Source organism: Paramisgurnus dabryanus, chromosome 1 (assembly GCF_030506205.2).
Source record: "Paramisgurnus dabryanus chromosome 1, PD_genome_1.1, whole genome shotgun sequence".
Classification (NCBI taxonomy): domain Eukaryota; kingdom Metazoa; phylum Chordata; class Actinopteri; order Cypriniformes; family Cobitidae; genus Paramisgurnus; species Paramisgurnus dabryanus.
In genome coordinates, this window is record NC_133337.1 from 17,315,050 (window position 1) to 17,340,298 (window position 25,249).

Genomic DNA, 25,249 nt, shown 5'->3' on the forward strand with positions numbered 1-25,249 from the left:
GCTTATGAATAATTCATGAGAATGATTCTGGGGGGTGACGTCATTGATCGGGTCTGATGTGGATGAAGATGGATCGGATGTGATCCGATCGTCTCGAGTGTGTAATGTGTAACTGATTTCTTAAGGATAATCCGATAATTAAGAATTAAACATGTTGATGATGAAGATAAAGTGCGCCGATGACTATGAGGGAAGAAATAACTGACCGGAGAACAGCAGAGATCTGAGGTACGACATCTAATTCATTCATATTTACAATCATCAGATCATTTAAGCGGTTATATTATATTCAGAAGAGCTTCATTATGAATGGTCCGACATTTTTTGTTATTTAAATCAAATATTTCACATTAGAATCAGATGTTTAATTTTACAAGTGTTGTGTATTTATGGGGTGAAATGTCTTATTAATGTGTAGATGTCTTTATAGAGAAAAGAAACGGTCATTTTTAAAACGTCACCTGTTAATCCTGATATTTCATTGTGCCGGTGTGATGTTATTAAATGACCTCAAGCTTAATGTAAAACACACAGATAGCAGATCACGTTGTCAAGGATCTTACTGACATCAACACAACAGACATACAGAGTTATACACACGCACACAGAGATACACACAGTTGTGTTAATGAGTGTCTGTAGAGATTGAGTGTCTCTGTTGGCTTTAATATAATGTTGTGATGTGTTTGCAGGTTGTGTTTGTTTTAACAATTAGAGTTCAGGGTCACATCACAGTTTGAGTTGTGTTTACTCCAGAGATCTTAATGAAATTAAAAATCCTGATCACACAACATTTATGCAAAATGTTCAATGTAATGGGTTAGATCAATGAATACATCAGTAATCTTGATCAGTTACAGTTTTAGACACAATATAAGAATAAACCACAGAAGAATTACACATTAATAATCTGAAGAATATAGCAGCTGATCAGAAGTGAAAATCATTACTACTTTTCACACGACATTATATGAACCTAAAAATCTGTGTTTCTGCAGGTGAGTCTCTGAGCTGATGACATCATACAGGTGAGACAGAAATCAAACACACCTCCATCCCATCATACACTGTCACAATACTTAGTAATTAACATTCAAAACTCACTGACTGTTGAATCAGTATGTTCTGAGTGCCATATGCATAGATCACATACATACTACGGTTAATTTTCCCTCATGTTTTAATTGTCATGTTACCTGTATGTTTGTTGACCTATGATGTAATAGCAGTTACACCAACCCTGTTCCTGGAGATCTCCCCTCTTTTATACTTAAGATCCAACCCTGCTTAAGCACACCTGCCTCAAATTTTAAGGTAGCCATGAAAAGCTTGATTAGCAGGTTCAGGTCTGTTTGATTGGGGTCAGAGGTGAAATCTGCAGGAAAGTATATCTCCAGGAACAGGGTGGGTGACCACTGGTCTAAATATTTACTCGGGTGTTGTTAAACAACTTGATTTTTGACCACGAGGAAGACCCACCTTTATTATTTACCTTTAAAAAGATGTTTTTTTGCTATTTTTAATTTATGAACCAAATAATTAATCAATTTTGAATTCTGTGAGTGCTCAGCTGAGCTTTTGGACATCATTCATTACACACACTTTTATTCACCCACTATATAGTATGGAAGTAGGCAATACTTGTGTCCTTTTTTATAATACTCCTTTTACATGTATGCTGTTATACAGAAGTTTTTATCATAAACTTTTTAAAGGTAAACAATCGTTGTCAATGAGTGCGTTACCAGGGATATTTATCTGATTGGGAGTATCCTTCATGTGGAGTTGTCCAGGGAACCATATTGGGACCCATAATCCTCCTAGCACTGATTAACAATGCTCTCCAAGATCAAATTACCCACTGGAAAGAAGTGCTGTACTCTTCATCAGCCCTGTACACTTCAGCAGATGTTGAATGATCTTGGCATCTGGCTCATAAAATGAAACTCAACTCAAAAAATGGCAATGTCTTGCATGTCTCCCGTATGAAACAGACACCAACATGGCCACCACTTTTTATAGATCAGAACATTTGGAAAATCTGTGACTCTGTTAAGATTTTAGAAGTTACCATCTAAAGCAGTGGTCACCAATCCTGGTCCTGGAGGGCCGGTGTCTCTGCAGAGTTTAGCTCCAACCCTAATCAAACACACCTGAAACCCCTTAATTAGCTGCTTCAGGTGTGTTTGATAAGAGTTGGAGCTAAACTCTGCATAGACACCGGCCCTCCAGGACCAGGATTGGTGACCACTGATCTAAAGTGACTTAAAATGGGAGGGACCACATGTTGTCCTCAGCTAACAGAAAGCTTTTTGCTATTTGTCTGCTAAAGAAATTTGGTGTTCAAGATCAAGAATTGGTTACAATCTATATTGGGTATGTGCACCCTGTGTTAAAGTATGAAATTCAAGTTTGGCTAAATTCTTTGACTACTGATCAAATTAAAGGTTGAAAGTGTGCAGAAACGTGTTTGTAAAATCATACTGGGACAAAGTTTTAAAAGATATTTCGCTGCCCTCTCCTTTCTTGGATTGTGCACACTAGCAGAGAGACGAGTCCAGTTGATTTTGCTAGAAAGTTAAATAAGTCTAGCTTTAGACCACCACTACCACCACTCAGGGAACAGCTGACTGGACGCCAGATGAGGAACTCAGCTAAACTTACAAACCCCAGATGCCGAACAGAACAATTCAGATCATCACTTGTTGCCTATACGTGTAGACTTTTAAATGACTACGGAATTTAAAGGACGTTGTATCTCTTTTTTTATTTTGTATTTTAAAGTTAGGTAAATTTGTATTGACTTTATTGTAACAGCAATAGAAGGTCCCCCCTTAAACAAGTCCATCATGCATTGGTCTTTATTAGTTTATTGTGTAGTCACATACAGTAGATCTGCTCAGTTTTTAAACATGAGATCTGAGGTGAGGTGTCTGAAGCAGATGGATCATGGCTAAGGATTCACTGTTATCACCATGGAAACCTGTTGTAATGTGGCCCTCATGAAGTCAAAACTCAAATTCACAGATTGAGCTACAGACACAGATCAGGAAGAGAATAAAATGTGTCGTATATGTGAATGTATGTGATTGACGTTCTGTTAACTCCTCAGGTTTAGGTTCTGACAGGAGATCAGCAGATTGTGCTTATTTTGCTTCAGATTGTTTAATAAAAAGTGAACCTGTTGTATTTTACAGCTGCGACCTGACACCAAGAGGGAAATGGTGTACTCCCTATCTGCCGAGGGCGTAAATCCCTCTTTCCGCTCGGCCAACGACTTCTACCCGACGATGGACCACTCTGACGGGAACGATTCGTCCACCACTCCCACAGCACTCGTCTGCCGCCTGGACATGCCATCGTCCCCATCGCAGACCAACGGCTCCCTGACCTCGTACGATCTGACCCCGGCAGAGGTGACCGTTCTCGGGCTGATCTTCACCGTCCTCTGGGTGATATCAGTACTGGGCAACTCTCTAGTTTGTCTGGTGATCCATCGTAGTCGCAGAACGCAATCGACTACCAACTACTTTGTGGTGTCGATGGCGTGTGCTGATCTGTTGTTGAGTCTGGCGTGTGCCCCATTCATTTTGCTCCAGGTGTCCGCGGGTCACTGGCCTCTGACTGCGGCCGCATGCAAAGCCGTGCGTTACCTGCAGCATTTGTGTCCCGGAGTCCAAGTCTACGTGCTTCTGTCTATCTGCGTCGACCGCTTCTACACCATCGTTTACCCTTTGAGTTTTAAAGTGTCACGCGAGAAGGCCAAACGGATGATTTTGGCATCTTGGATCTTCGATGCGGCTTTCGTTTCTCCGTGCCTGTTCTTTTATGGATCCTCTTCAACAGCGTCTCAAAACCACTGTGACTTTTTCCTGCCGGACTCCTGGGACGGGCTGGGGTACGCGGTGGCACATCTGCTCTTTGGATTTCTGTTCCCGGCGCTCCTCATCGTGTCTTTCTACCAGCGGGTGGTCCGATACATCTGGAGGATCGGTACAGATGGACGAACGGTCCGCAGAACCATGAACATTGTCCCCAGAACTAAAGTCAAAACCATCAAGATGTTTCTGATGCTCAACACGATGTTCCTTCTCACCTGGATGCCATTTTACGTTGCTCAGCTCTGGCATCCCGAAGCGGTCTCGGGAGCGAGCAGACAGGGGGCGCTCTTCTTTGTCACGGTGGCGTGGATCTCCTTTAGCTCCACGGCATCAAAGCCGACGCTTTACTCCATTTACAACGCCAACTTTAGACGTGGTATGCGAGAAACTTTCTGCATGTCCTCCATGAAGTGTTACCGTAGTAACGCATACACCATCACGGCCAGCTCACGAATAGCTAAGAAGAACTACATCGGAGTAGTGGATATTCCCGTACCGGCGAAGACACTCATCAAAGATTCGGTTTATGAAACTTTTGACCGAGAAGCAAAGGAGAAGAAATTAGCGTGGCCTATCAGCACCAACCCACCAAACACTTTTGTATAAAGACTTTTAGCACACTCACTGATAAGAGCACACAATAAATAACACATTGACTTGTTCCTGTTGTGCAACTCTGACCTAATGAATGAAAAGGTTTTTGTTGAATAAAGCATCTCTACTTAAGGGTAACAATTTCACAAGAAATATTTATACAATAGCAGGAAAATGAGCAGGATGTAAACGAAGATCTTGGAAAATTAAGTTCAGCACTCACATGAGGGAGTCGGTCAGTAGGAAAATCTTTGAAATCCAATGACAGACAGAGAATAACACAGTGTAACAGAATAGGAAGTTATATTGAAGACACATGAAAACATGATTTGTTTAAAATGTTTTGGGATGATAAAAAGGAGAAAAACACTTAACATTTTTCTTTATAAATAAAGTTTTTATTGTACAAGTTTAATAGCATCTGGGAACATGAATGACATCTGAAATAATTAACTTCAGTGTGATGTTAGAAAAATAATGTAATTTAATAATAATGTATATGAAGGCACGTATGATCGACCTGAAGTCAATCTCAAGAAATGATGCTGACTAAACGTTTAGATGAGTGATGATGACATCAGAATCTTCATTTCATCATATTAAACCTCGTGTCGTCTTACGTTCTTTTGTTTGTTTGTGCGGTCGGGTTTATGTTAATCTAATAGAGACTCAGTCGTAGTGTTTTGTGTCTGTATTTACAGATGAAACTGTCTCTGGTTGTTATTTGTGATGTTTATAATGCAAATCCAACATGTCAGTGTGATTTAACAATTAAACTTTCTGTACAATTCACATTAAATTCATGTCTGTAGTTTTTCAGGTTGATTAGGTGTTGACTGGATTCAGACTTCACATCCTTCATGAGTCCAACACACCGTGATAATGGCAAACATTTGCTGTCTTCGATTATAGAAAAACATTTTAACAAGCCAAGTTAGATTTGAGGATCATTCATGTCCCAACTTACACAGTTATAATTAATTCTGATGTTGGATCTTTTGGGTTTGTTTAATATCAGTAAAAAAAAAAAGAGACGCACAGCTACGGGTGCAGCATGTTTATATTATACACAGATATACAAGATCACAAAATAACTGCAGAGCAACAGTGTTAAAAGGACGACGTTAATAACGCTCGATCGCATTAATGTTCTGCAACAAATGAAAGTCTACATTTCATGCATGTCGTATAAAAATATACTCTAAACTATGCCGAAGCCTAAAGATTGTGCTGGCGAAAGAAAAAAAAAACGTCTACATGATCTACATCATGAATTCAGGGTTAATAAAGTTTTGAAAGTGAACACATTTGAAACAATGAAAGTGAGGCTTAAACAAGACTAAAAACATCAATACTGATTCAATAACATTCAACTAAGGCTTTCTAGATGAGAAAAGAAACTTCTCTCTCTATTTTGGTTTACAAGACAATATACAGATCATAAACTAGGAGCAGAATAATATAAGAGATTTCAAAGAAAGTGCATTTAAGGTTCAGTTAGTGAAATAAATTAAAGTTTAACCAACAAACAATCATTCCTCTTGAAAAACTGCCTCCATTTTTTGGGGTTAGCCAAACATAACCCTAAGAGCCAAAAATAAGTGCTATGCGTTGATTTTTTTAAAGTGCAAAAAGCCAATCAAGAGATTTTGACAACACAAATGTGTTATAATGTCTTATGTTGTGTCACCTATAATCTCAATCACTAAAGAGATTCTGTCATACATCTCCCTCTCTGCTTTGAATTTGTGAATGTTGAAACCTCCATTAAATTTCATAGCAGAAAAGTTTCAAAATCAACATCTAAACAAACATTTTGACAAATCTAATGTTAGATGAATGAGAATGAACTCCACTTTCATTCTGGACTATCAGATCGTATGCATTTTATCAGTAGGTCATGAAGAAGAGCTTATTTAACAAGAATAAAAAGATTATCCTTTAAACAAACATACAGACGCAATACTGTTTATGGTTCTCTAGAACAGAACGGATCTTTGGAGATCTTCTGACACCTCAGCATCTTGTGTTGTGTGTGTTGTGTGTACTTATTGTGTTGTCTTGTTCTGGCTGGAGCTGAACTTGGCATTCTTGGGTGTTTTGGTGCCGGAGCTCTGTGGTGGTTTCTGATCATCTCCGGTTAAAAGAGCTTTGATTTCAGATGGGATTTTGCCCTGATCCATCGCCAAACACCACTGCTTATACTGGAGAGACAACAGCACATGAAACTCAATGAATAAACTGAATGAAGTACTGACTGTCATCTCTGGAACTTTACGTGAACATTTACCATCTCGAGTTCCTCTCTCAGGGCACATATGGCTCTCTCTTTACTGGAAACCAGTTCCTCCAGATACTGGTAACGCAGTTTCTTTCTGGCGCGACACTCGCGCGCGCTCTGTCTGCTTCTCTCGAGTTTGGCCTTCAGGTCGATCTTAGCAGGTTTGCGCCCGCGTTTACCAGGTTTCTTTACTTTACCACCAACCATCTGACCAACGATAGAAAAGCGTCCATTAAAACAATGAGCGGTCATCAGCACAAACGCCTCGCGACGTCATGCGTGTTTAACTCATAGTTATGATTCTGTTTTGTTGATGCTGTCATGATCAACGTAACGTGCCGTGATAATTGACAGCATGGAAGATGTGCACAAAATAGTATTGCTGTATAATGTCGATTATTTCTTTGTTAGTAAACACCTGAATTGAAATATTGTTAAAGAATATGGGCGTGAAAAATATTTTCGCTGATTTGTGTGGTGTTTATAACTCACCTTGCTATCATCCATTGCTTGTGTTCTGATCGTCGACCATTAAACTTTAATCGATTATAGATCAGACTGAGCAGATTTTTTATCAGTAACGTTATTTCAGTTGAACAGACTGTGTTTTTAGCCGAATGCTAACAGTGCTCTTCCGCTTTGAAGCACGTTATGTCACTGCGTGCAATGCATGCTGGGAAGATAAAACCCCGGACGTATTTGTTGAGCGCATCCGTCAGCGATGTCGTCTTATTTCAGAATAAAAACATTATAAAATTAGTTTTTTCAAAAAACAGGACAGTGTGGGGACAGGACGCCAACGGACAGCCGCAGTGGTTAACCACATATACTGAAGAAATTCGCGCATTGGTCAGCTGCTGCGATAGGTCAGCGGCGCCGCCATATTACATGTGGCAACAAAATGCGAGTAAACGGAGGAAGCTACTGTTTATATTTTATTTATTTATTTATATATACTGTGTGCATGACTTCATATTCATCTAATGCCACATCCACAATATGTTCTCAATTAAAATAATATATTTTTTAAATGAACATATATGATTTTTAAAACAATATCATGCCTACATGATCGAATTAAAGAAAAGTTTAAAGCAATGCCAGAACGTTAATTTAATGTTCTTCTTATTCAGAAAATCACAGCTCTGCCTGTGTTGACCTCACCAATACCTACTGGTGTAGGTCGATATATATAAGACAAAAGAGACCAATTTGTTGTGTGTAGCAAACACACATCACTGAAATTTAGTCATTTTTGGGGGGAGGGGGGTTGTGTCAATGATGAACCAAAGGATTAAATGTAAACTTTTACAGATGTTCAGTTGTGTTTATCTGTACATTTATCATGCAGGTTAAAGCGTTTTCACTTGACTTTGTTTTTATAACTGAAGCATTTTCTCTTCTGCTCCTCTGAAATAAAGTCTCTTATTATATGAACATGCGTTATACTGTGCACCCTAAACACAATCAAAGCTTTGGAAAAGTAGGACTTTTCAAGTCATTTTACTTCTGTAATGGGAATGTTTTATACACCCACCTATAGGATTATTAGGAATACCATACTAATACAGTGTTTGACCCCCTTTCGCCTTCAGAACTGCCTTAATTCTACGTGGCATTGATTTAACAAGGTGCTGAAAGCATTCTTTAGAAATGTTGGCCCATATTGATAGGATAGCATCTTGCAGTTGATGTAGATTTGTGGGATGCACATCCCGGGCACAAAGCTCTCGTTCCACCACTTCCCAAAGATGCTCTATTAGGTTGAGATCTGGTGACTGTGGGGGTCATTTTAGTACAGTGAACTCAATGTCATGTTCAAGAAACCAATTTTAAATGATTTGAGCTTTGTGAAATGGTGCATTATCCTGCTGGAAGTAGCCATCAGAGGATCGTTACATGGTGGTCATAAAGGGATGGACATAGTCAGAAACAATGCTCAGAGCCTCAGGTAGGCCGTGGCGTTTAAACAATGCCCAATTGGCACTAAGGGGCCTAAAGTGTGCCAAGAAAATATCCCCCACACCATTACAGCACCACCACCTGCCTGCACAGTGGTAACAAGGCATGATGGATCCATGTTCTCATTCTGTTTACGCCAAATTCTGACTCTACCATCTGAATGTCTCAACAGAAATTGAGACTCACCAGACCAGGCAACATGTTTCCAGTCTTCAACTGTCCAATTTTGGTGAGCTCGTGCAAATTGTAGCCTCTTTACTCTTTGTAGTGGAGATGAGTGGTACCCGGTGAGGTTTTCTGCTGTTGTAGCCCATCCGCCTCAAGGTTGTGCGTGTTGTGGCTTCACAAATGCTTTGCTGCATACCTCGGTTGTAATGAGTGATTATTTCAGTCAAAGTTGCTCTTCTATCAGCTTGAATCAGTCGGCCCATTCTCCTCTGACCTCTAGCATCAACATGGCATTTTCGCCCACAGGACTGCCGCATACTGGATGTTTTTCCCTTTTCACACCATTCTTTGTAAACCGTAGAAATGGTTGTGCGTGAAAATCCCAGTAACTGAGCAGATTGTGAAATACTCAGACCGGCCTGTCTGGCACCAACAACCATGCCACGCTCAATATTGCTAAAATCACCTTTCTTTCCCATTCTGACATTCAGTTTGGAGTTCAGAAGATTGTCTTGACCAGGACCACACCCCTAAATGCATTACAGCAACTGCCATGTGATTGGTTGATTAGATAATTGTATTAATAAGAAATTGAACAGGTGTTCCTATAAAATAAAATACTCAGAAGATACAGGGTTGTTTACAACAGCAGTCAGATACTAAAAGACACACAGACTTTCCAAGACAAACACTTCAGATGGACTCCATCCTTAAATCGGCCTGGGTTATGAAGATAACCTTTTAGTGATGACTACATGTGTGTGCGCGATGCGTCTACCTTTCTTTTTAGCAGATGAACATGATAGCCATGACAAATCTTTTCACGCTGGCCAGATTTCTCAGGATGTCCAGCAGAACCGAAGCTTCTTCATGTCTGAAATCAGCAGATTCATCAACTCTGTTTTGATCGATTAAAGCGTGATAACTTGACTTTGTCTTTATAATTGAAGCATTTTCTCTTCTGCTCCTCTAAAATAATGTATCTTATTATATCTCTTAGGAAAGTGAAAACAGCGGTATAGAGATGTGTAAATTGTGTGAAAATACATTTTTTTACACACAAAACATGAACACACGTTATACTGTGCACCCTAAACACAATCAAAGCTTTGGAAAAACAGGACCTTTCAAGTCACTTTACTTCTGTAATAGGAATGTTATATAAATATAGGATTGTGTATAGCTGCTATATGTTTCAGAGGAGAATGTGGGTTATTTTCATGCACGCCAACAAAATACTCAGACGATCAGGATCAGATCGTGTAATATGTCTCAACCATCATCTATAAAGGTCAAACATCAGTTACCACAGTAAAATCAGGGTTGTTTACAGCAGCTGTCAGATACTAAAACACACACAGACTTTCTAAAACAAACACTTTAGATTGACTTCATCCTTAATTTGGCCTGGGTTATGAAGATAACCTCTTAGGGATGACTTCTGAGAAATTTAAAAGACATCAAACATTCTTTTTGAGGAATTTAGATGCATTTAATAGTCAACCAATCACAGACAAGCATTTATAACTTAGATAAAGACAAGAAGGAAACTGATTATTTTCCCAGGAGAGATGATGTTCTGTGTGATGATGACAGGAGCTGTCAGCATTGTCAGTTTAAACAGGTGATTTTCCTTAGATCATATAAACCTCCATTGTTCCTGTAAGCAGAGGTCAAAGACCGTATTTCTTCCGTAGGTCTCCAACAGAATCCTCTTCCAAACCGGAGCGATGAATCCAGTCGAACAGATCCTGTATCACTAAAATAAATTTACACACATTAACACAACAATCAACTCTATGTGTGTATACGTGTGTGTCTGTACGTGTGAGTGCGCGGCCCATCTACCTTTCTTTTCAGCAGATGACATGAACATGATGGCCATGTCAAATCTTTTCACGCTGGCCAGATTTCTGAGGGTGTCCAACAAAACCGAAGCTTCTTCATGTCTGAAATCAGCAGATTCATCAACTCTGTTATGATAGGCTATAATCTTTCACTTTTCATCATTTGTGTCTTTTACTCACTGAATGTAAAATGTGTGAAAGATCTTGAGGATGTGATTGAGAGTATCAGGCTCCAGAGAGTTCTGGAAGATCTTTGGATAAACATCTGGACTGATTTGCTGAAAGAGTGAAGCGGATGTTTATTTCATTGAATGCAACGTGCAGATCTTAAGGATGTGGAAGTGATAGTACGACTGTACCTTTAAATATCTGTAGGTGGATTGTGGGTAACTGCTGATCTTCCTCAGGTCGGCCTCCAGTTGAAAACTGTTGCTGGGTGGAGGAGGAACCCATTCTGATTCTCCAGATGAGACGCACACTTGATCTACATGAAGTTCCTTTCTCTCCGTTTGAGATCCAGAAACATTCCTATCACATTCTCTGAAACATAAAGAGAGACACCAAACACATCACGGAGCAGAACTCTCACTGACACCAGATCATTTACACATGACTGTCTGTGCTGCTGACACAATGCTCTACATGAACTAAACGAGTATGAAGTGACGTTCTCACGTGGACTCAGAGAGGTGAGCGGTGTCTGAGATCTCCTCTATCTTCTGGATCTTGTGATGAGGTGAGGAGAGGACAGCAGAAGGTTTGGATATACAGGGATTAACAGACGGGAAAATCTCTCCTACCTCCTGTATGTCAATCCTCCTCAGTGGTTTCTGTAACAGCAGACAGCATGCATGTGTTCAATTAAGTTTATTATCTTATAATCTATTACTTAAAATCTGTCTGTGTCTGTTAGACTCACAGTTGATCTGAGATGTTCAGGTTTATTAATAGGCTGTATGATTCTCTTCTCCTCTGCAACCAGACAGCCGCTTGCTCTCAATTCCTGATCAACAACACAGCACACAAATATAAACACACACAGAAGAAAACATAAAGCAATTCTGTTCTTGAGACATTTACCGCTTTAAGTTTCTCGATCTCATTTAAGGCTTGTTTGTTTCCTGGCTCCAGCTTTAGGACCTGCTCAAAATCTGCGAATAAGAAGAGTTATGAGTAAACGTGTGACGATGTGTGACGCAGATCTCTGTGTAGATTCTGTGCTTTTTAACCTTCTATGGCATCTTTGATTTTTCCCAGAGAGACCCTGGCCGTCGCTCGTCTTGCGAACGCTTTCGAGTATGTGACATCCAGAGCAACAGCTGTACTGCAGTCCTGCTCTGCCTCATTAAACCTGGGCACAGGAGAAACACACTTGCTAGTGTACACTAGGTAATGTGCAACACAACTGGTATGTAGTCGTGTATGAAGCATTATAAACAGTATGTGCTTATGATCAGGTGAGATTTAATCGTTGGTGTCACCTCTGTAGTTTCAGATACGCCATGGCTCTGTTTGCAGGCAGAAGAGCGTTTGTGTCATCTGCTTCTATTCCTTTAGTGTAGCACTCCACAGCGGGTTCATACTTCCCTTCTTTGAAGTATGCATTGCCCTAACACACACATGCAAGCAAGCAAATAGTGTTAACATTACTACAGGAGATCAGATTCTGATGATTAAGATTGACACATGAAGGAGGCGCATCTCACTCGATCTTTATACATGACAGCTTCCTGTTTCCTCTGTTCCTCTTGCAGCTTCTGCAGTTTGATTGGATCGACAGTCTGCGCTGCAGTCGCAGCTGTTTGACTCTTCTCTGGCGTCTGCGCTGCGGTTGCAGCTGTTTGACTCTCCTCTGGCCTCTGCACTGCAATCGGAGCTGTTTGACTCTCCTCTGGCATCTGCGCTGCAGTCGGAGCTGTCTGACTCTCCTCTGGTGTTTGAGCTGCAGTTGTACCTGTTTGCTGCTGGAGTTTCTTGATTTCATTTTCAGCCTCAAAGTTTCCAGGATCCAGTTTAAGAACCATCTCATAATCTGAGAATGAAAAACAAAAGAGCTGAAGATACTGAGAAACACAGATGTGCAGGTGTGGTACGATGAGGGGTTAAAAATTTGATAAATGAGAGATCAGATAGGTGAACTGACCGTCCAGCGCCCCCTGGTGGTTCCTCAGTGCAGTGCGTGCAGCTCCTCTCCTGGCGTAAGCTTTTATATATTTACTGTCCAGGGCGATTGCCAAATTACAGTCTGACTCGGCCACAGCGAACCTGCAGCACACAAGTGACATGTGATTGATCCAGACACATAAACGAACACAAAACTTAGATGAATGAATCAGACTTTACTTCTTTAGTCTGATGAAGGATGCAGCTCTGTTTGTAGGCAGCACAGGGTTGAAGGGGTCTGCATTCATTCCTCTGGTGTAACACTCAACGGCTGCGTCATACTGACCGGATTTAAACAATTCATTCCCCTGAAACATCATCAGACAGAGACGCATTTCTTAAACTGTTTGAGGTCAGGTTAAACTGCGTTAGGTGACATCAGATGGGCCGATCTCTTAAAATCTAGGGTCACAGATAAATACACAGATAACTGTCACTGGATACTAAAATATCCCACTGTGGTGAAAATCAGGTTTTTATTGTTGTTTATGTTAACATTTACATATGCTATTATGATACTCAGAGATTTAACTAAGAAAACTATCGACTACAGGGAGACTTTAACATGAATAATATACACACACAAGATCTACTGTCATTTATTTTGTAAATGTAAATCGTTCAGGTGCTGGTGTACAAATCTTACTTTCTCTTTCTCAGTGAGCGCCAAATCTCTGTCCACCTGAATCGCCTCGGAGTCGGACTCATTGGACTGAACCGGACTCTCCTCTGCATCCATGGACTCCAGAACTTTATCCTGGAATTGAATGATGTAAGTGATGACATCAGTGATGACCTCACTCTGTTCGGTAATAAATGGAGAACTCCCTTACCACATTTAATCTGTCCCAGGCTTGATAATCGTAAGATTTTATTCGTTCAGTTTCCTTTCGCTCTTTTACACCGTTGTTTCTCTTAGTCTGACGTTTCACTCTCTGCTTTGTCTTTTTAAAATCCTTGTTCCTCACCGGTGGGAGATTTTTCTGGTACATAAAAACACATACAACAAAATAAGGACCTAGAACGTGCATGGTTTATTGAGTTTACTCAGCGTGAATGATCATAGAGTCGACGCTGAAGGTTTTACTTGTGTTTCATTGATGTTTCCAGTGCAAAGCTGCTGATCTTTCTTCTTGATGTCTTCCTCCCAGTTGTCCAGCTCCTTTATGAAGCTCTGCAGATCTTCAGCGTTCTGTCTCATCTGTATCTGCAGATCCATGGCTTTGTTTCCAGACGTCATCATTTATCATAACTTCACTGAGCCGCTGACCTGTTTATATCACACAGTGTGGAGGTTTATTGGTTAAAGATGACCATGGGAACCACAGCTATCATCAAAACATGGTAAAATCATTTGAAAATAATATAAAAATATCATACACAGTTTACAGTGAACTCCACACTTATTTACTGTGTCTTCGTGACTAACAGGAAATACATACACGAATACAGTATCACTGGCATTATGGAGGTAACCATGGTAACGTTTTGTTAGGGAACTACCAAACTAACATTACGACCCGAATAAGAGATTAAACTAAAGAAAGCTTGAACAGTAGATCATATCATCTATCAGAAGAAATTATTAGACATAATAGCACATTAAAACTGAGTGATTCATATAACCACAAATTCATTTATTCAGTAACACACAAACATTTTCCAGCTGAATGAACTGAGACACGTTAGCTATTTACATATGGATTATTAGACTTTATATTTACTGATAATGAAACTCAAAATAAAAATAAAACTTACTAGCAGGCTAACACACACGTGACATATTTAACTCTCGATTAATATTTATTTTAAAACTACAGTCTAAAAGACGCGATAATTACCTTAAAATCATCACTCAGCATAAAAGATCAACTGTGTGTTTAGGTGTTTCCTACCTGCAGAAATGATGTAGAGTTTATAATTCGCTGTTTGTCTTCAGCGCCATGATAGTATGACGCACACTGCGCGCTCCTGCGGACTTTACGTCACACACGCATTCGCGCACGCCTTGCTCAGAAACCGGAAATCATAGGCAAACATTTCACACATTTATTATTTAACTGTAACTTTTGGTTTCTTTGATGATTTTTGATACATTAAGCTCTATTTGATATTATTAATTTATATTATATTTTAATTCTTTAATATTATACTTTTAGTTTTTACAGATTTAAACATATTAGGGCTCACACAATATACAAAAAATAAGAAATCAATAAAAACTGATTTATGTTGTCTATAAGAATTTGTAAACCGTCTAAAGTAAAATAATGTCTTCTGGAAACGTTTATATGCTGTTTGTACGTGTTTTTTTATTTTGGACAAATTTTCTTTGGTGTTTTAGGATGTCTTATTTGGTTTTAATAACGCTAACAATATCCAAAAGAAAAACATTTTCTAATAAAGTTAAGTATTTATATATATAGTTGTTACAATCTCTGTTGACCGACCTATACATTTATGAAAGTAATGTACCTTTGTATACTCTCATGAATAATAATAATAATAATAATAATAACACTTTTATATGAACAAATAAATATAATAACATGAGATATACTGTCTTTTAGCATATGATATTTGCTCTAAATTAAATATGACCAAATAGTTCTATAAAATAATTTATTTGAGATAGTTTTGTTTTTCCTCTGTTTGTATGTGTGTGGGGGGGGGGGGGGCTTTTATTTTGAATCAGAGACTCGATCGCTTTAAATGTGAACTCAACCGTGATTCGCCCGCTATTCAAGTCACGTGATTCAAAGGGGCACGCGTGACCTTTCAGTAACCATAGAGGGCAGAGACACTTTAAGTGTGCGCGCGCCCGCGATAAAGCTATGGCTCAGAATGGCCAAAATAATAAAAATAAACACGAAGATAAAGCGCCAGAAGAGAATCACAGCGATGACCGGAAACAGAAAGATGAGGACTACGGCTACAGTTTATATCCGGGAAGAACACAAAGCAAATACAAAGAAGGCTCGATCGGAGAGAGTCTGTTCACCTTTAAACACAAGTGTCACATCATGCTGCAGTTCACACTGGACACTAGTAAGACAACATCACACTGGACACTAGTAAGACAACATCACACTGGACACTAGTAAGACTCAAACTGGACACTAGTAAGACAACATGCGAAGTTAAACATTTCAACTCTGCGGATGCGTGCTTTACAGTGGTGAAAATTACTGTACTTAAATACTCTACTGTACATATGGATTGCGGTTTAAAATTCACGGGGTAGATCAGTATGAATATAACAATGTTCAAAATTAGTGGGAGGAAATCAATATTATAATTTAACGCAACATTTACTTGGCATGATATAAACGCTTTTTTCAACTATGTCTGTCAATCAGATCCATATGCTAAACTCTTGCTGGGAGCCATGAGAAGTTCCGGCTGGTAAGAGCAAATGTCACACACCTGACATGAAGTTGTGCACGAGTTGTTTGAGGGTGATTAAATGCGATTTCTTCTCAGTACAGTTTATAAAGACAGACATTTCTCCTGTGAGGATTGTGATGGGACCGTCAGTGGAGGCTTTGATGCTGCCACATCTCAGGTGAATCAAACGCAGCATTAGCCCATAAACAAACATCTGATGTGTTTTCTAACAGGTGTCTCTGTCATACAGATTGTTTTGTGTCAGAACAACATTCATCAACAGGCTCATATGAATCGAGTCGTCACACATGAACTGATTCACGCGTTTGATCACTGCAGGGCTCGAGTCGATTGGTTCAGTAACTTCAGACATTTGGCCTGTTCAGAGGTGATGCTTCATCACTTTCTGTTCATTCATTCATTCATGTCAAATTTATTTCAGTCTGACATGTTTGTGTTTTCTGCAGATTCGAGCAGCCAATCTGAGCGGTGACTGCTCGTTTATAAATGAAATCTCCAGATTTAACTTTGGCCTAAAGAAACATCATCAGGTTTGTTTAGTTTGGGGCTGCAAAACGATTAATTGCGACTAATAATTTGTGGAATAAAAGTTTTTGTTTACATCATATATGTATTGTGTATAATAATTATGTAAATCATGTTTAATTTTAAGAAAAAAAACTGTATCTATTAAGTATTTATAATTATATATAATATGAATTATATTTTATTATAAAAATGTATATACACATGTAAATATTTATCAAATCTGTGTGCATTTATATATTATTATACACAATACACACATGTATATGATGTAAACAAAAACGTTAATTCTGCAAATTATCAGTTGTGATTAATTGATTTGCAGCCCTAGTATAATAACAGTATAATAACTTAGTTATTAGTATTAGTTAGTTAAATAGTATTAGTTTTTATGTTGTTTTAAAGGGTTAATGTTAAATCACTATTATGAGCTTTATATAAAAATAAAAATAATGATAGTTTAAAAGTGTCTGAACACAAGACAAGATGTGACAGAGTTTATTGTGCATCTCTAGTCTTTCTCTTATAAAATGTATTGTGTACATCTGGTATTTGTGTTATTCTGTCTGTTTTTTATTCTGGGTGGTTTCTGGTCCAGCTGCAGTGTGCTGATGGTTTTGATAACAGATACTCAGAGTTTGTGAAGTCCTGCTGGGAATCTGACAGATTCTCCTCTGTTTCCTACAGGAATGTGTTCGCAATCGTGCACTGCGCTCCATCCTTGCAGTGCGGAAAGTGAGCAGGGAAGAGGCCGAACAAGTGCTCAATGAGGTGTTTGATAGCTGTTTTAATGACCACGCCCCCTTTGGTCGCATTCCACACAGCAAGAAGGATGCAAAGTTTGCCAACAGGGATTTTGAGAACAGAGATCGGTACTATGCGAACCTATAAATCATAAAGACGACACAAACCAATGTTTTTATTCTCCCAAAGGTGCTTTTTTCAGTAAAAAATTTCATTAAATAACACAGATGAGCTGAAATTCTGTCCATTTCCAAAATCTCATTAAGTTATACGGGCTGTTAATTCATTTGTGTGTTTTCAAGATCACTTTACTGTGACTGTGCTCTTTCACTTTTAATCAATAGTAAATGTGTAACAAACAACACGCTTTCAGCATTTGAACTGCACTACAAACTGACAGCAAATATGAGGAATAGCATGATTTTATATCATTCTTTATCTTAAGACTTTAAAGGAAGAAACAAACTTGTAAATTAATAAATAAATTCATTTCGTATGAAATATAGTGCAGTGCGTTATGTCAGTGTTGTTTACATTGTGATGAGACATTTAAACAGATAAATGTCAAGTCTGCAACATCACTGTTGATTGTAAGACATTATTATGAATATGAAATCTAAATTAAAAATTTAATTATTGTGTTTTTTGTACATTTTAAAAACAGTCCCATTTGGAAGCACAGATGTAGTTATTTATAAAGACTGAATACACCACAAGGGGTTTAAGGTCAATTACAATCATAACTGGTATATAACATAACTATTTTAAACACACTCTATATACTGCATGGGTCTACAACGTTGTTCCTGGAGGGCACCTGTCCTGCATATTTTAGTTCCAACCCCACTCCAACACACCTGCCTCTAATTTTTAGGTAGCACGTTCAAGTGTGTTTGATTGGGGTCGGAATTATAATCTAGAAGGACAGTTGCCCTCCAGGAACAACGTTGGAGACCCCTCTCTACTGTTTAAAAACGGTTGTTTGTGTAATGACAACAGAATCCACATGGTGGCGTTGTTTCGCTTTACATGATTCTTAATGTGTCCTATATTCGCCGTGGTTTCACTACAGTAATTATGTTATTTGTACTGTAACCATACATTTACCATAAACTACCACTGCAGTGGCACAAATCATAATAATTGTTGTAAAATGTTGGTAGTAAACTTGATATTCTTATTAATTATGTTTACAGTTCAAAGATAAAAAGTAAACTGACCGTATATGAGCAGTCTAAACCAGTGGTTCTCAAACTTTTTCGGTGTCCCCCTAAAGAAAATGTATAATATAAAACATACTTAAATTTGAATGAAACAAAACATTTAATTATACAACACTGTGTGGTTGGTGAGGTTTAATTACACAGAATTTATGAGAAATTAATGTATTTTACAGTGGCGGCCAGTTACTTTTTTCAAGGGGGCTCGATGACGTAACAACTGTTATTGGGTACGTGTGCGCACACCTGAAATTGCTTCGGTGTGTTGCATAGATGTGGTCATCGTCTTGCTGCCCCTCTCCGTTCTGTGATTGGTTCCCTATTTCAGGGGGAAAATTGGTCCATAGTTTCTATGCTAGACTTGCAGCGTAAATAAATTTGCGCGCAAGGCAGCATAGGGAAACCCAGGCTACCCCAAAGTACAGTCCCTGACAAAAGTCTTGTAGCTTGTGTAATTGACCTGAAGTGCCGCTGAAATATGTTTCTAATCAAGATTTTTTTACAAGAAATGGCTCATTTTAATCCCAATAGCTTTTGTAATAATGTTTCAGTGTAAAACGAAACTGTCAAAAAGTATTCTAATATTCACAGCTTGGTAAAGTCCGTTGAGTCAATTTTTGCAAAGACGTAAGTGTTGTCGCCTTGTCATATGAGCTTCATCTGTGAATAATAATGGATCAATTAGGTCTTGGGTGTGTATAAAAAGAACCCCAGTACACTAGACCTTCACATCAACTGCAGCTAGACCTCTGCAAACATGCCTAAGATTCACCCTGAGACTAAAGTTTTGATTATCAAGAGGCTGGAGACCAGATCCACTGCTGATGTGGCAGACACCTTAAATGTGTCTCAGCATCAAGTACAGAGGATTAAAAAAGATTTGAAGAGACAGGAGACGGTTTTGACAAGCCCAGGTCAGGCAGACCCTGCAAGACAACTGCTCGAGGGGACCGTTTGTTGGCTTGAAAATCCAAGGTCACCCCATTTTCCACTGCAGCAGAGCTTTACGAAACTTGGTCACCTAAAGTATCAACCAGAACAGTTTGTCGGATTCTGTCTCGAAATGGCCTCCATGGTGGAATCAGTGCCCAGAAGCCAGCACTAAACAAAAAACAATTTGTGGCATTTGCCAAGGCCCACAGCCTGCCAAAAGGATGGACGCTGGAAAAGTGTCAGAAGGTGGATGAATCTTTTGTTAAATTACATCACAGTCACCGCAAATATTGCACGAGATCTACTTCAGCCCGCCCCGCATGGATTCGAGATTCACCCAGAAAACAAGTTTGGTGGTGGAAAAATCATGGTCTGGGGTTACATCCAGTATGGGAGTGTGCGAGAGATCTGCAGGGTGGAGGGCAACATCAATAGAAAAAAAAAGAAATCTTAGCTACCTCTTATATTCCCAACCATAAAAGAGGCCAAATTCTGCAGCAGGATGGTGCTCCATCGCATACTTCCATCTCCACATCAAAGTTCCTCAAGGCGAAGAAGATCAAGATGCTCCAGGATTGGCCAGCCCAGTCATCAGACATGAACATCATTGAGCATATGTGCGGTAGGATGAAAGAGGAAGCATGGAAGATGAAACCAAATAATATTGATGAACTCTGGGGGGGATGCAAGACTGCTTTCTTTGCTATTTCTGATGACTTCATCAATAAATTGTATGAAGGTTTGCCAAACCGCATGGATGCAGTCCTTCAAGATCATGGAAGTCATACAAGATATTAAAATTTGGATCTCACAGCACCACTACTTCATTTGCTGACACATTTTTGTATTTGCAGTAAATTTGTTCAGTTTCTGTATACAGTAGGCGACAAAACTCTTGTCTTGCCAAAATTTGACCTCTCTGTCTTGATTAAATTATGAATCTTTTTTTCTGTGAAACTAATTTATTTCAGTGCATGAAACATCATTTGGGAGGGTTTAAGCTTTTCATATGAGCTATTTCTAACACCAATTGATTAATTAAAAGTCAGGTTAATAGCAGGTGTTTCCACAAAATAGATAAGCGACAAGACTTTTGTCAGGGACTGTATGTTTAAAAATACACAGACAGACACAGAGACAGACAGACTAATGGAAATGTAATGACTGCAGGTGTTGATAACTCATGTGTTGTAAGTGATCTTCATTTATCTTTCTATCTGATCAAACATCACACGGCTTTGACCTCCATCACTGAAATCTTGTTTGTGATGTTGACTTATGTTAACTAATGATCTCAACAGGGGGTTCATTAGACAGGAGTGAAAGTTTCGTCTGACCCTTCACCATCATTATATTCTCATTTAACAACAGAGATGCAAGAGTGTCAGACAGAAGGTCCAAGGTCAAACGTGTGATGTCACTAATTATCACTGATGCTGATAACAGTGCTGTTACTTCAGTTCACTTTTGTGTCGTCTGACCACCAAATATAATAATAATAATAATTTGCTTACTTTTTGGAATAATAAAGTTTCACCCATTTACTTCTAGAAACTTTTAGAAATGTAGATATCAATACATGAATATTAAAATAATATACAGGAACAAGTGTTACTTTTGTCCCGCTGCTAATACTGTTGCATTATGTTGAGAATTTAAATTATTAATTTATATTATGAATAAAACATTATATTTTAAAATTAAGTTTTTCTCTGCTCCCCCCTACTTTACAGTATAGACTTGCATATTATTCTTAAAATATTTAGTAACACCAATGAAAATCATTTCATGCTACACTGCTCAATGCGTTGTAAAAATCTGAAATGAAAATACATTTGACATCTCTGTAGTGTACTATCAGACTGGAAACAGAGGGTGAAGTTCAGCATGGTGCATTGCGGGACACATCATTATCATGTCAGGCATTTATAACCTTAATAAATAGACTATTTTACTCACCAGTCTCCAGTATTCACATTCAGCGTGGAAACTTCTGTTAAAGGGAACGTTCACTTTAAAATTAAAATTCTGTCATCATTTGATGAACACAGAAGAAGATATTTTGAGAAATTATGGTAAACACACAGCAGTAAGTGACCATAGACTTCCATTGTAGGAATAAAATAATATGATGGAATTTAATGGGTACCGTAAACTGTGTGCTTACCATCATTTATCAAAATATTTTCTTCATCATTTATCACAATCCTTCCAAAATATGTTTTTCCTACTATGGAAGTCTATGGTCACTTACTGCTGTGTGTTTACCATCATTTTTCAAAATATATTTTTTTGTGTTCATCAGAAAAAAAATATTCATAAAGGTTTAGAACAACATGAGGATGAGTAAATGATGACAGAATTTTCATTTTAAAGTGAACTATCCCTTTAAATCTCTTCCAGCTTGTTTTTAAGGGGAGTGCTGTGATGCTCAGTCTAATGGGGGCGGGGACACAGCTTGCAGCAGAGAGGCGGAGTTTTCTTTTAAATGAGCCAATTAGAGAACATTTGTTTGGATGAGAGAGACTGAGACGATGAGCGTCAGATTGTCGGCGCTCGAAACTGTCTTTCTCTCAACTCTTATTTATTTTGGGCAGAAAATCTTTCTGGCAGCCATTGAAACTCAAATCAAAGCAATGTGAGAGGAAAAATGCCAGCTACATGCATGCGTGTGCGCGCACACACACACACACACACACACACACACACACACACACACACACACACACACACACACACACACACACACACACACACACACACACACACACACACACACACACACACACACACACACACACACACACACACACACAATAAAATATGCTGATGTTCCGTATTCTCTGTAAAATGAAAAACTTGTCAACCGTCTCATTGTTTGTCTCTTGTAGAAATCCTTCACAATAACAACAGAATCTGAATCCAGCACAATGTGATTCTTTAGCAAGACAATCAGCTTGAGATTTGCACTTGGTCTTGTCTTGTGTGACACCTGAGGAGCACAAGAACAGAAAGAGCATCAGATTCCTCACATCTGGACTGATGATGCTGTGATAATCAAATGAATTTACTTCATACTGGGTGCATCCCAGTTCAGGGTCTTGATCCTTCTAAAGGTACATTCACATTATAAGCGACTTTGTCGCTGTGTGTCGCTCGTGTCTTTCAAAAGAGGCGTTTCTATATCTGGTTGTCATACACAAATTAGTAAAGTCCACTCCGGTAACTGACGACAGACGGATGACGTGAACTCCACTGCTTCTTTCTCATTGGTAGTCAATCACGCAAGTCTCTCATAATTTGCATAAAGTTAAACATTTCTCAACTTTGTTGGGACTGGACACGCCCCATCAGTCACCAATGGTAACTGTCGCTCGTGTCGCCAGAAGTCGCCAGGCTTCCATTGAAATCAATGAGATTGCGTCCCTCTGCTACTGCTTGTCGCTGCTAGTCTGAATGCAGCTTAAAGCTACTACATGACTAAACCATGACTCAAACAATTTTTGTGCAGGGCAGAGTAGCGCTTGTTGTTTGTTGTCTACAATCACAAATGCAGACATGGCTTCGTGTTTTAGTATTCTTACCTTACCAATATGTTATGTTCTGCTCAAGCTACGCTGGCAAAGTTGATCTATCAGATTGGTCATCTGCATTTTTTTGGTCAGATTGGGCTCGTATTGATAAGGTAGTAAAGACGATATTAACTCCTGTCAGTATTGCATTGAGAGCTAATCGTTTTTCAGATCGGTGAGCTTTTACAAAATTTGAGCGTTTAAGGAAGACAGGGATATCTGGAGCAACAAAAAGTACGGTATTTGGAAAATAATGTGTTTTTTGAACCACGCAAACACATTGTATTATACCAAATACACAAAATACCGTTGTTTTTAAGCGATAAAATAGGTGCTCTTTATTGTGATGAACTACACCTGTGGTTACCAGTGACGGCTCGCGACAAATTCAAAATGTGTTCGGAGTGTCATGTGTGTTTTTTGAGTTATGTGAACCATGTGCATCACGTGTTTTGTCAAAATAAGTGCCTGCTGCAGACACGTCAAAACCGTTTATGATAAAAGAGATGCTTGCGTTCACAAAAAACACACAAGTCACTCCCTTAACATTAAACTCTGATTGCGAGCGTCTCTTTTATAATAAACCCTTTAGATGCATCAGCAGCAGGCACTTATTTTGACAAGATACATGATGCACATAGGTTCACTCGACACGCAGAACACATATTTTGAAATTACGAACCTACATACATGTTGTGACGAACTTCGCATCGCGCCTTCGAAAAAAGAAGTCAACGGCCGCAACTGATGATTACTCTGATCCAACACCTGTGTTCAGGATTATAAAACGAATACTGTATGAACTGTAAATGTGTGGATTCAATTTTTCCCTATAATGTTTGGGTTGCTGAGGATGCTGAAAATGGTGGACTAGTTTCTCTCTTTACTTAGCAAAGCCCTCTACACAGCCAGAAACTCACTTCTAATGAAAAAAAGAAATGTCTGCAAGTTTGCTCTGTGTGCACATGGAAAAGTTTGAGAAAGAGATTGGTGTTGAGACAGGACTCTGCTAAAATGAATTTTTTTTGGTGCATAACACACTTGAGAGTCAGATGATGCAGAAATCAGAAAATAAGTAGCTAAATTTCCCCCAATATAATAAATTCACCGAAAGTCATTTATATTCTTCTCATTGCAGACAGTTCCTGTAGTCCAGTGTTTGTCTTTTTCATCATCAGTATACTGACACTTTTTTGGTGTAAATGCATTTAAGTCAATGTGTTGAACATGTGCTGCTCATTACAACACACACATTCAGAGCGTTTGAAGTTCAACACACTTTGAAGAAATCACGAGGAACAACACATGTGAGAACTTTAGGTTCTGTGTCAGTTCTTGTGGCTGTGAGATGTTGATGTGTGTGTATGTGTGTATTTCTAGACACACAACCCAACACACGCACAAACACACAACTAAAGCAACTTCAAATGAATTAAAATCACCAAAAAATGATTTCAATGAGTCTCATTTGTGTCTCACACAATCAGAATATAATGTGCGTCTGTGTGATATTATGGCAGTAGATTTTTTCTTCCTTTAATAATGATATTTATGTGCCAGAAGGTCTTGTTGGCATCACCTCACAGTCAGATGGTGAAGTTTTTGCTCTCATTCCAACACATCTGGAAAACATCAGCAAATCTTTGTTATGAGAGCGAATGTGATGGCAACTGCATATTGAGTCTTTTATTTCTGTTGAGCGAAGGAATCGTGTTTCTTCTTGGATGGCGTTAATTTGGCTTGGAAGAGGGCGGAGAGCGACTTGTGTGTATGACAGTATATATGATTTGGCTCAGATCCGATAAAGCAACAGAGGAACGTCTGTGAGTTCATAAAAACCTCTCTTCTGGGTGGGCCGACTGCTCGTCAAACGCCTTCTCAGGAGACAAAAATGAATCTGCAGAAGTACAAACAGAGAAAAGTTATGCATATTAATATAAAGCATCGCATG

The 25,249-nt window shown here is 38.8% G+C and overlaps 4 protein-coding genes across 8 annotated transcripts; 2 read left to right on the forward strand and 2 right to left on the reverse strand.

Annotated features, from left to right (window-relative positions):
- Positions 1 to 47: 47 nt before the first annotated feature.
- On the forward strand, positions 48 to 5,368 carry gpr19 (G protein-coupled receptor 19). Of its 2 annotated transcripts, XM_065264189.2 has the most exons (4): positions 48 to 228; positions 999 to 1,028; positions 1,276 to 1,404; positions 3,198 to 5,368. In XM_065264189.2, exon 4 carries the CDS (start codon positions 3,222 to 3,224, stop codon positions 4,485 to 4,487), a length of 1,266 nt encoding a protein of 421 aa, XP_065120261.2. In that variant the 5' UTR covers positions 48 to 228; positions 999 to 1,028; positions 1,276 to 1,404; positions 3,198 to 3,221; the 3' UTR covers positions 4,488 to 5,368. The 2 variants fall into 2 exon arrangements, with proteins under 2 accessions (XP_065120261.2, XP_065120260.2); XM_065264188.2 differs by lacking the exon at positions 1,276 to 1,404.
- A 149-nt stretch (positions 5,369 to 5,517) lies between these two features.
- On the reverse strand, positions 5,518 to 7,432 carry crebl2 (cAMP responsive element binding protein-like 2). The gene is made up of 3 exons (XM_065263415.1): positions 7,249 to 7,432; positions 6,766 to 6,963; positions 5,518 to 6,679 (listed from the first exon to the last, which is right to left on the reverse strand). The coding sequence occupies exons 1-3, from the start codon at positions 7,261 to 7,263 to the stop codon at positions 6,524 to 6,526; spliced, it is 369 nt and encodes a 122-aa protein (XP_065119487.1). The 5' UTR covers positions 7,264 to 7,432; the 3' UTR covers positions 5,518 to 6,523.
- Positions 7,433 to 10,325: 2,893 nt separating this feature from the next.
- On the reverse strand, positions 10,326 to 14,924 carry rpap3 (RNA polymerase II associated protein 3). Its single transcript, XM_065263457.2, has 16 exons — positions 14,792 to 14,924; positions 13,984 to 14,166; positions 13,730 to 13,879; positions 13,543 to 13,653; positions 13,077 to 13,204; positions 12,877 to 12,998; positions 12,440 to 12,765; positions 12,215 to 12,342; positions 11,963 to 12,084; positions 11,814 to 11,884; positions 11,653 to 11,736; positions 11,409 to 11,563; positions 11,093 to 11,273; positions 10,914 to 11,011; positions 10,735 to 10,835; positions 10,326 to 10,645 (listed from the first exon to the last, which is right to left on the reverse strand). The coding sequence occupies exons 2-16, from the start codon at positions 14,137 to 14,139 to the stop codon at positions 10,560 to 10,562; spliced, it is 2,019 nt and encodes a 672-aa protein (XP_065119529.1). The 5' UTR covers positions 14,140 to 14,166; positions 14,792 to 14,924; the 3' UTR covers positions 10,326 to 10,559.
- Positions 14,925 to 15,663: 739 nt separating this feature from the next.
- atp23 (ATP23 metallopeptidase and ATP synthase assembly factor homolog) lies at positions 15,664 to 18,214 on the forward strand. 4 transcript variants are annotated; one of them, XM_065263452.2, is made up of 6 exons: positions 15,664 to 15,944; positions 16,256 to 16,301; positions 16,380 to 16,461; positions 16,534 to 16,671; positions 16,751 to 16,834; positions 17,517 to 18,214. In XM_065263452.2, exons 1-6 carry the CDS (start codon positions 15,731 to 15,733, stop codon positions 17,718 to 17,720), a joined length of 768 nt encoding a protein of 255 aa, XP_065119524.1. In that variant the 5' UTR covers positions 15,664 to 15,730; the 3' UTR covers positions 17,721 to 18,214. The 4 variants fall into 4 exon arrangements, with proteins under 4 accessions (XP_065119524.1, XP_065119528.1, XP_065119527.1 ...); XM_065263456.1 differs by having other exon boundaries at positions 15,852 to 15,944; positions 16,385 to 16,461; XM_065263455.2 differs by having other exon boundaries at positions 15,934 to 15,996.
- Positions 18,215 to 25,249: the final 7,035 nt, after the last annotated feature.

Bases quoted from the DNA above. Each gene is read 5' to 3' on its own strand.
- gpr19 (XM_065264189.2), top strand. From the start codon at position 3,222: ATGGTGTACTCCCTATCTGCCGAGGGCGTAAATCCCTCTTTCCGCTCG.
- crebl2 (XM_065263415.1), bottom strand. The intron at 6,680-6,765 runs GTAAATGTTCAC...TTGTCTCTCCAG, and splicing joins TGAGAGAGGAACTCGAGATG to TATAAGCAGTGGTGTTTGGC.
- rpap3 (XM_065263457.2), bottom strand. From the start codon at position 14,139: ATGATGACGTCTGGAAACAAAGCCATGGATCTGCAGATACAGATGAGA. The intron at 13,654-13,729 runs GTAAGGGAGTTC...ATTCAATTCCAG, and splicing joins CCTGGGACAGATTAAATGTG to GATAAAGTTCTGGAGTCCAT. The intron at 13,205-13,542 runs GTAAGATTTGTA...ATGATGTTTCAG, and splicing joins CGCTCACTGAGAAAGAGAAA to GGGAATGAATTGTTTAAATC.
- atp23 (XM_065263452.2), top strand. From the start codon at position 15,731: ATGGCTCAGAATGGCCAAAATAATAAAAATAAACACGAAGATAAAGCG. The intron at 16,302-16,379 runs GTAAGAGCAAAT...ATTTCTTCTCAG, and splicing joins GCCATGAGAAGTTCCGGCTG to TACAGTTTATAAAGACAGAC. The intron at 16,462-16,533 runs GTGAATCAAACG...TCTGTCATACAG, and splicing joins TTGATGCTGCCACATCTCAG to ATTGTTTTGTGTCAGAACAA.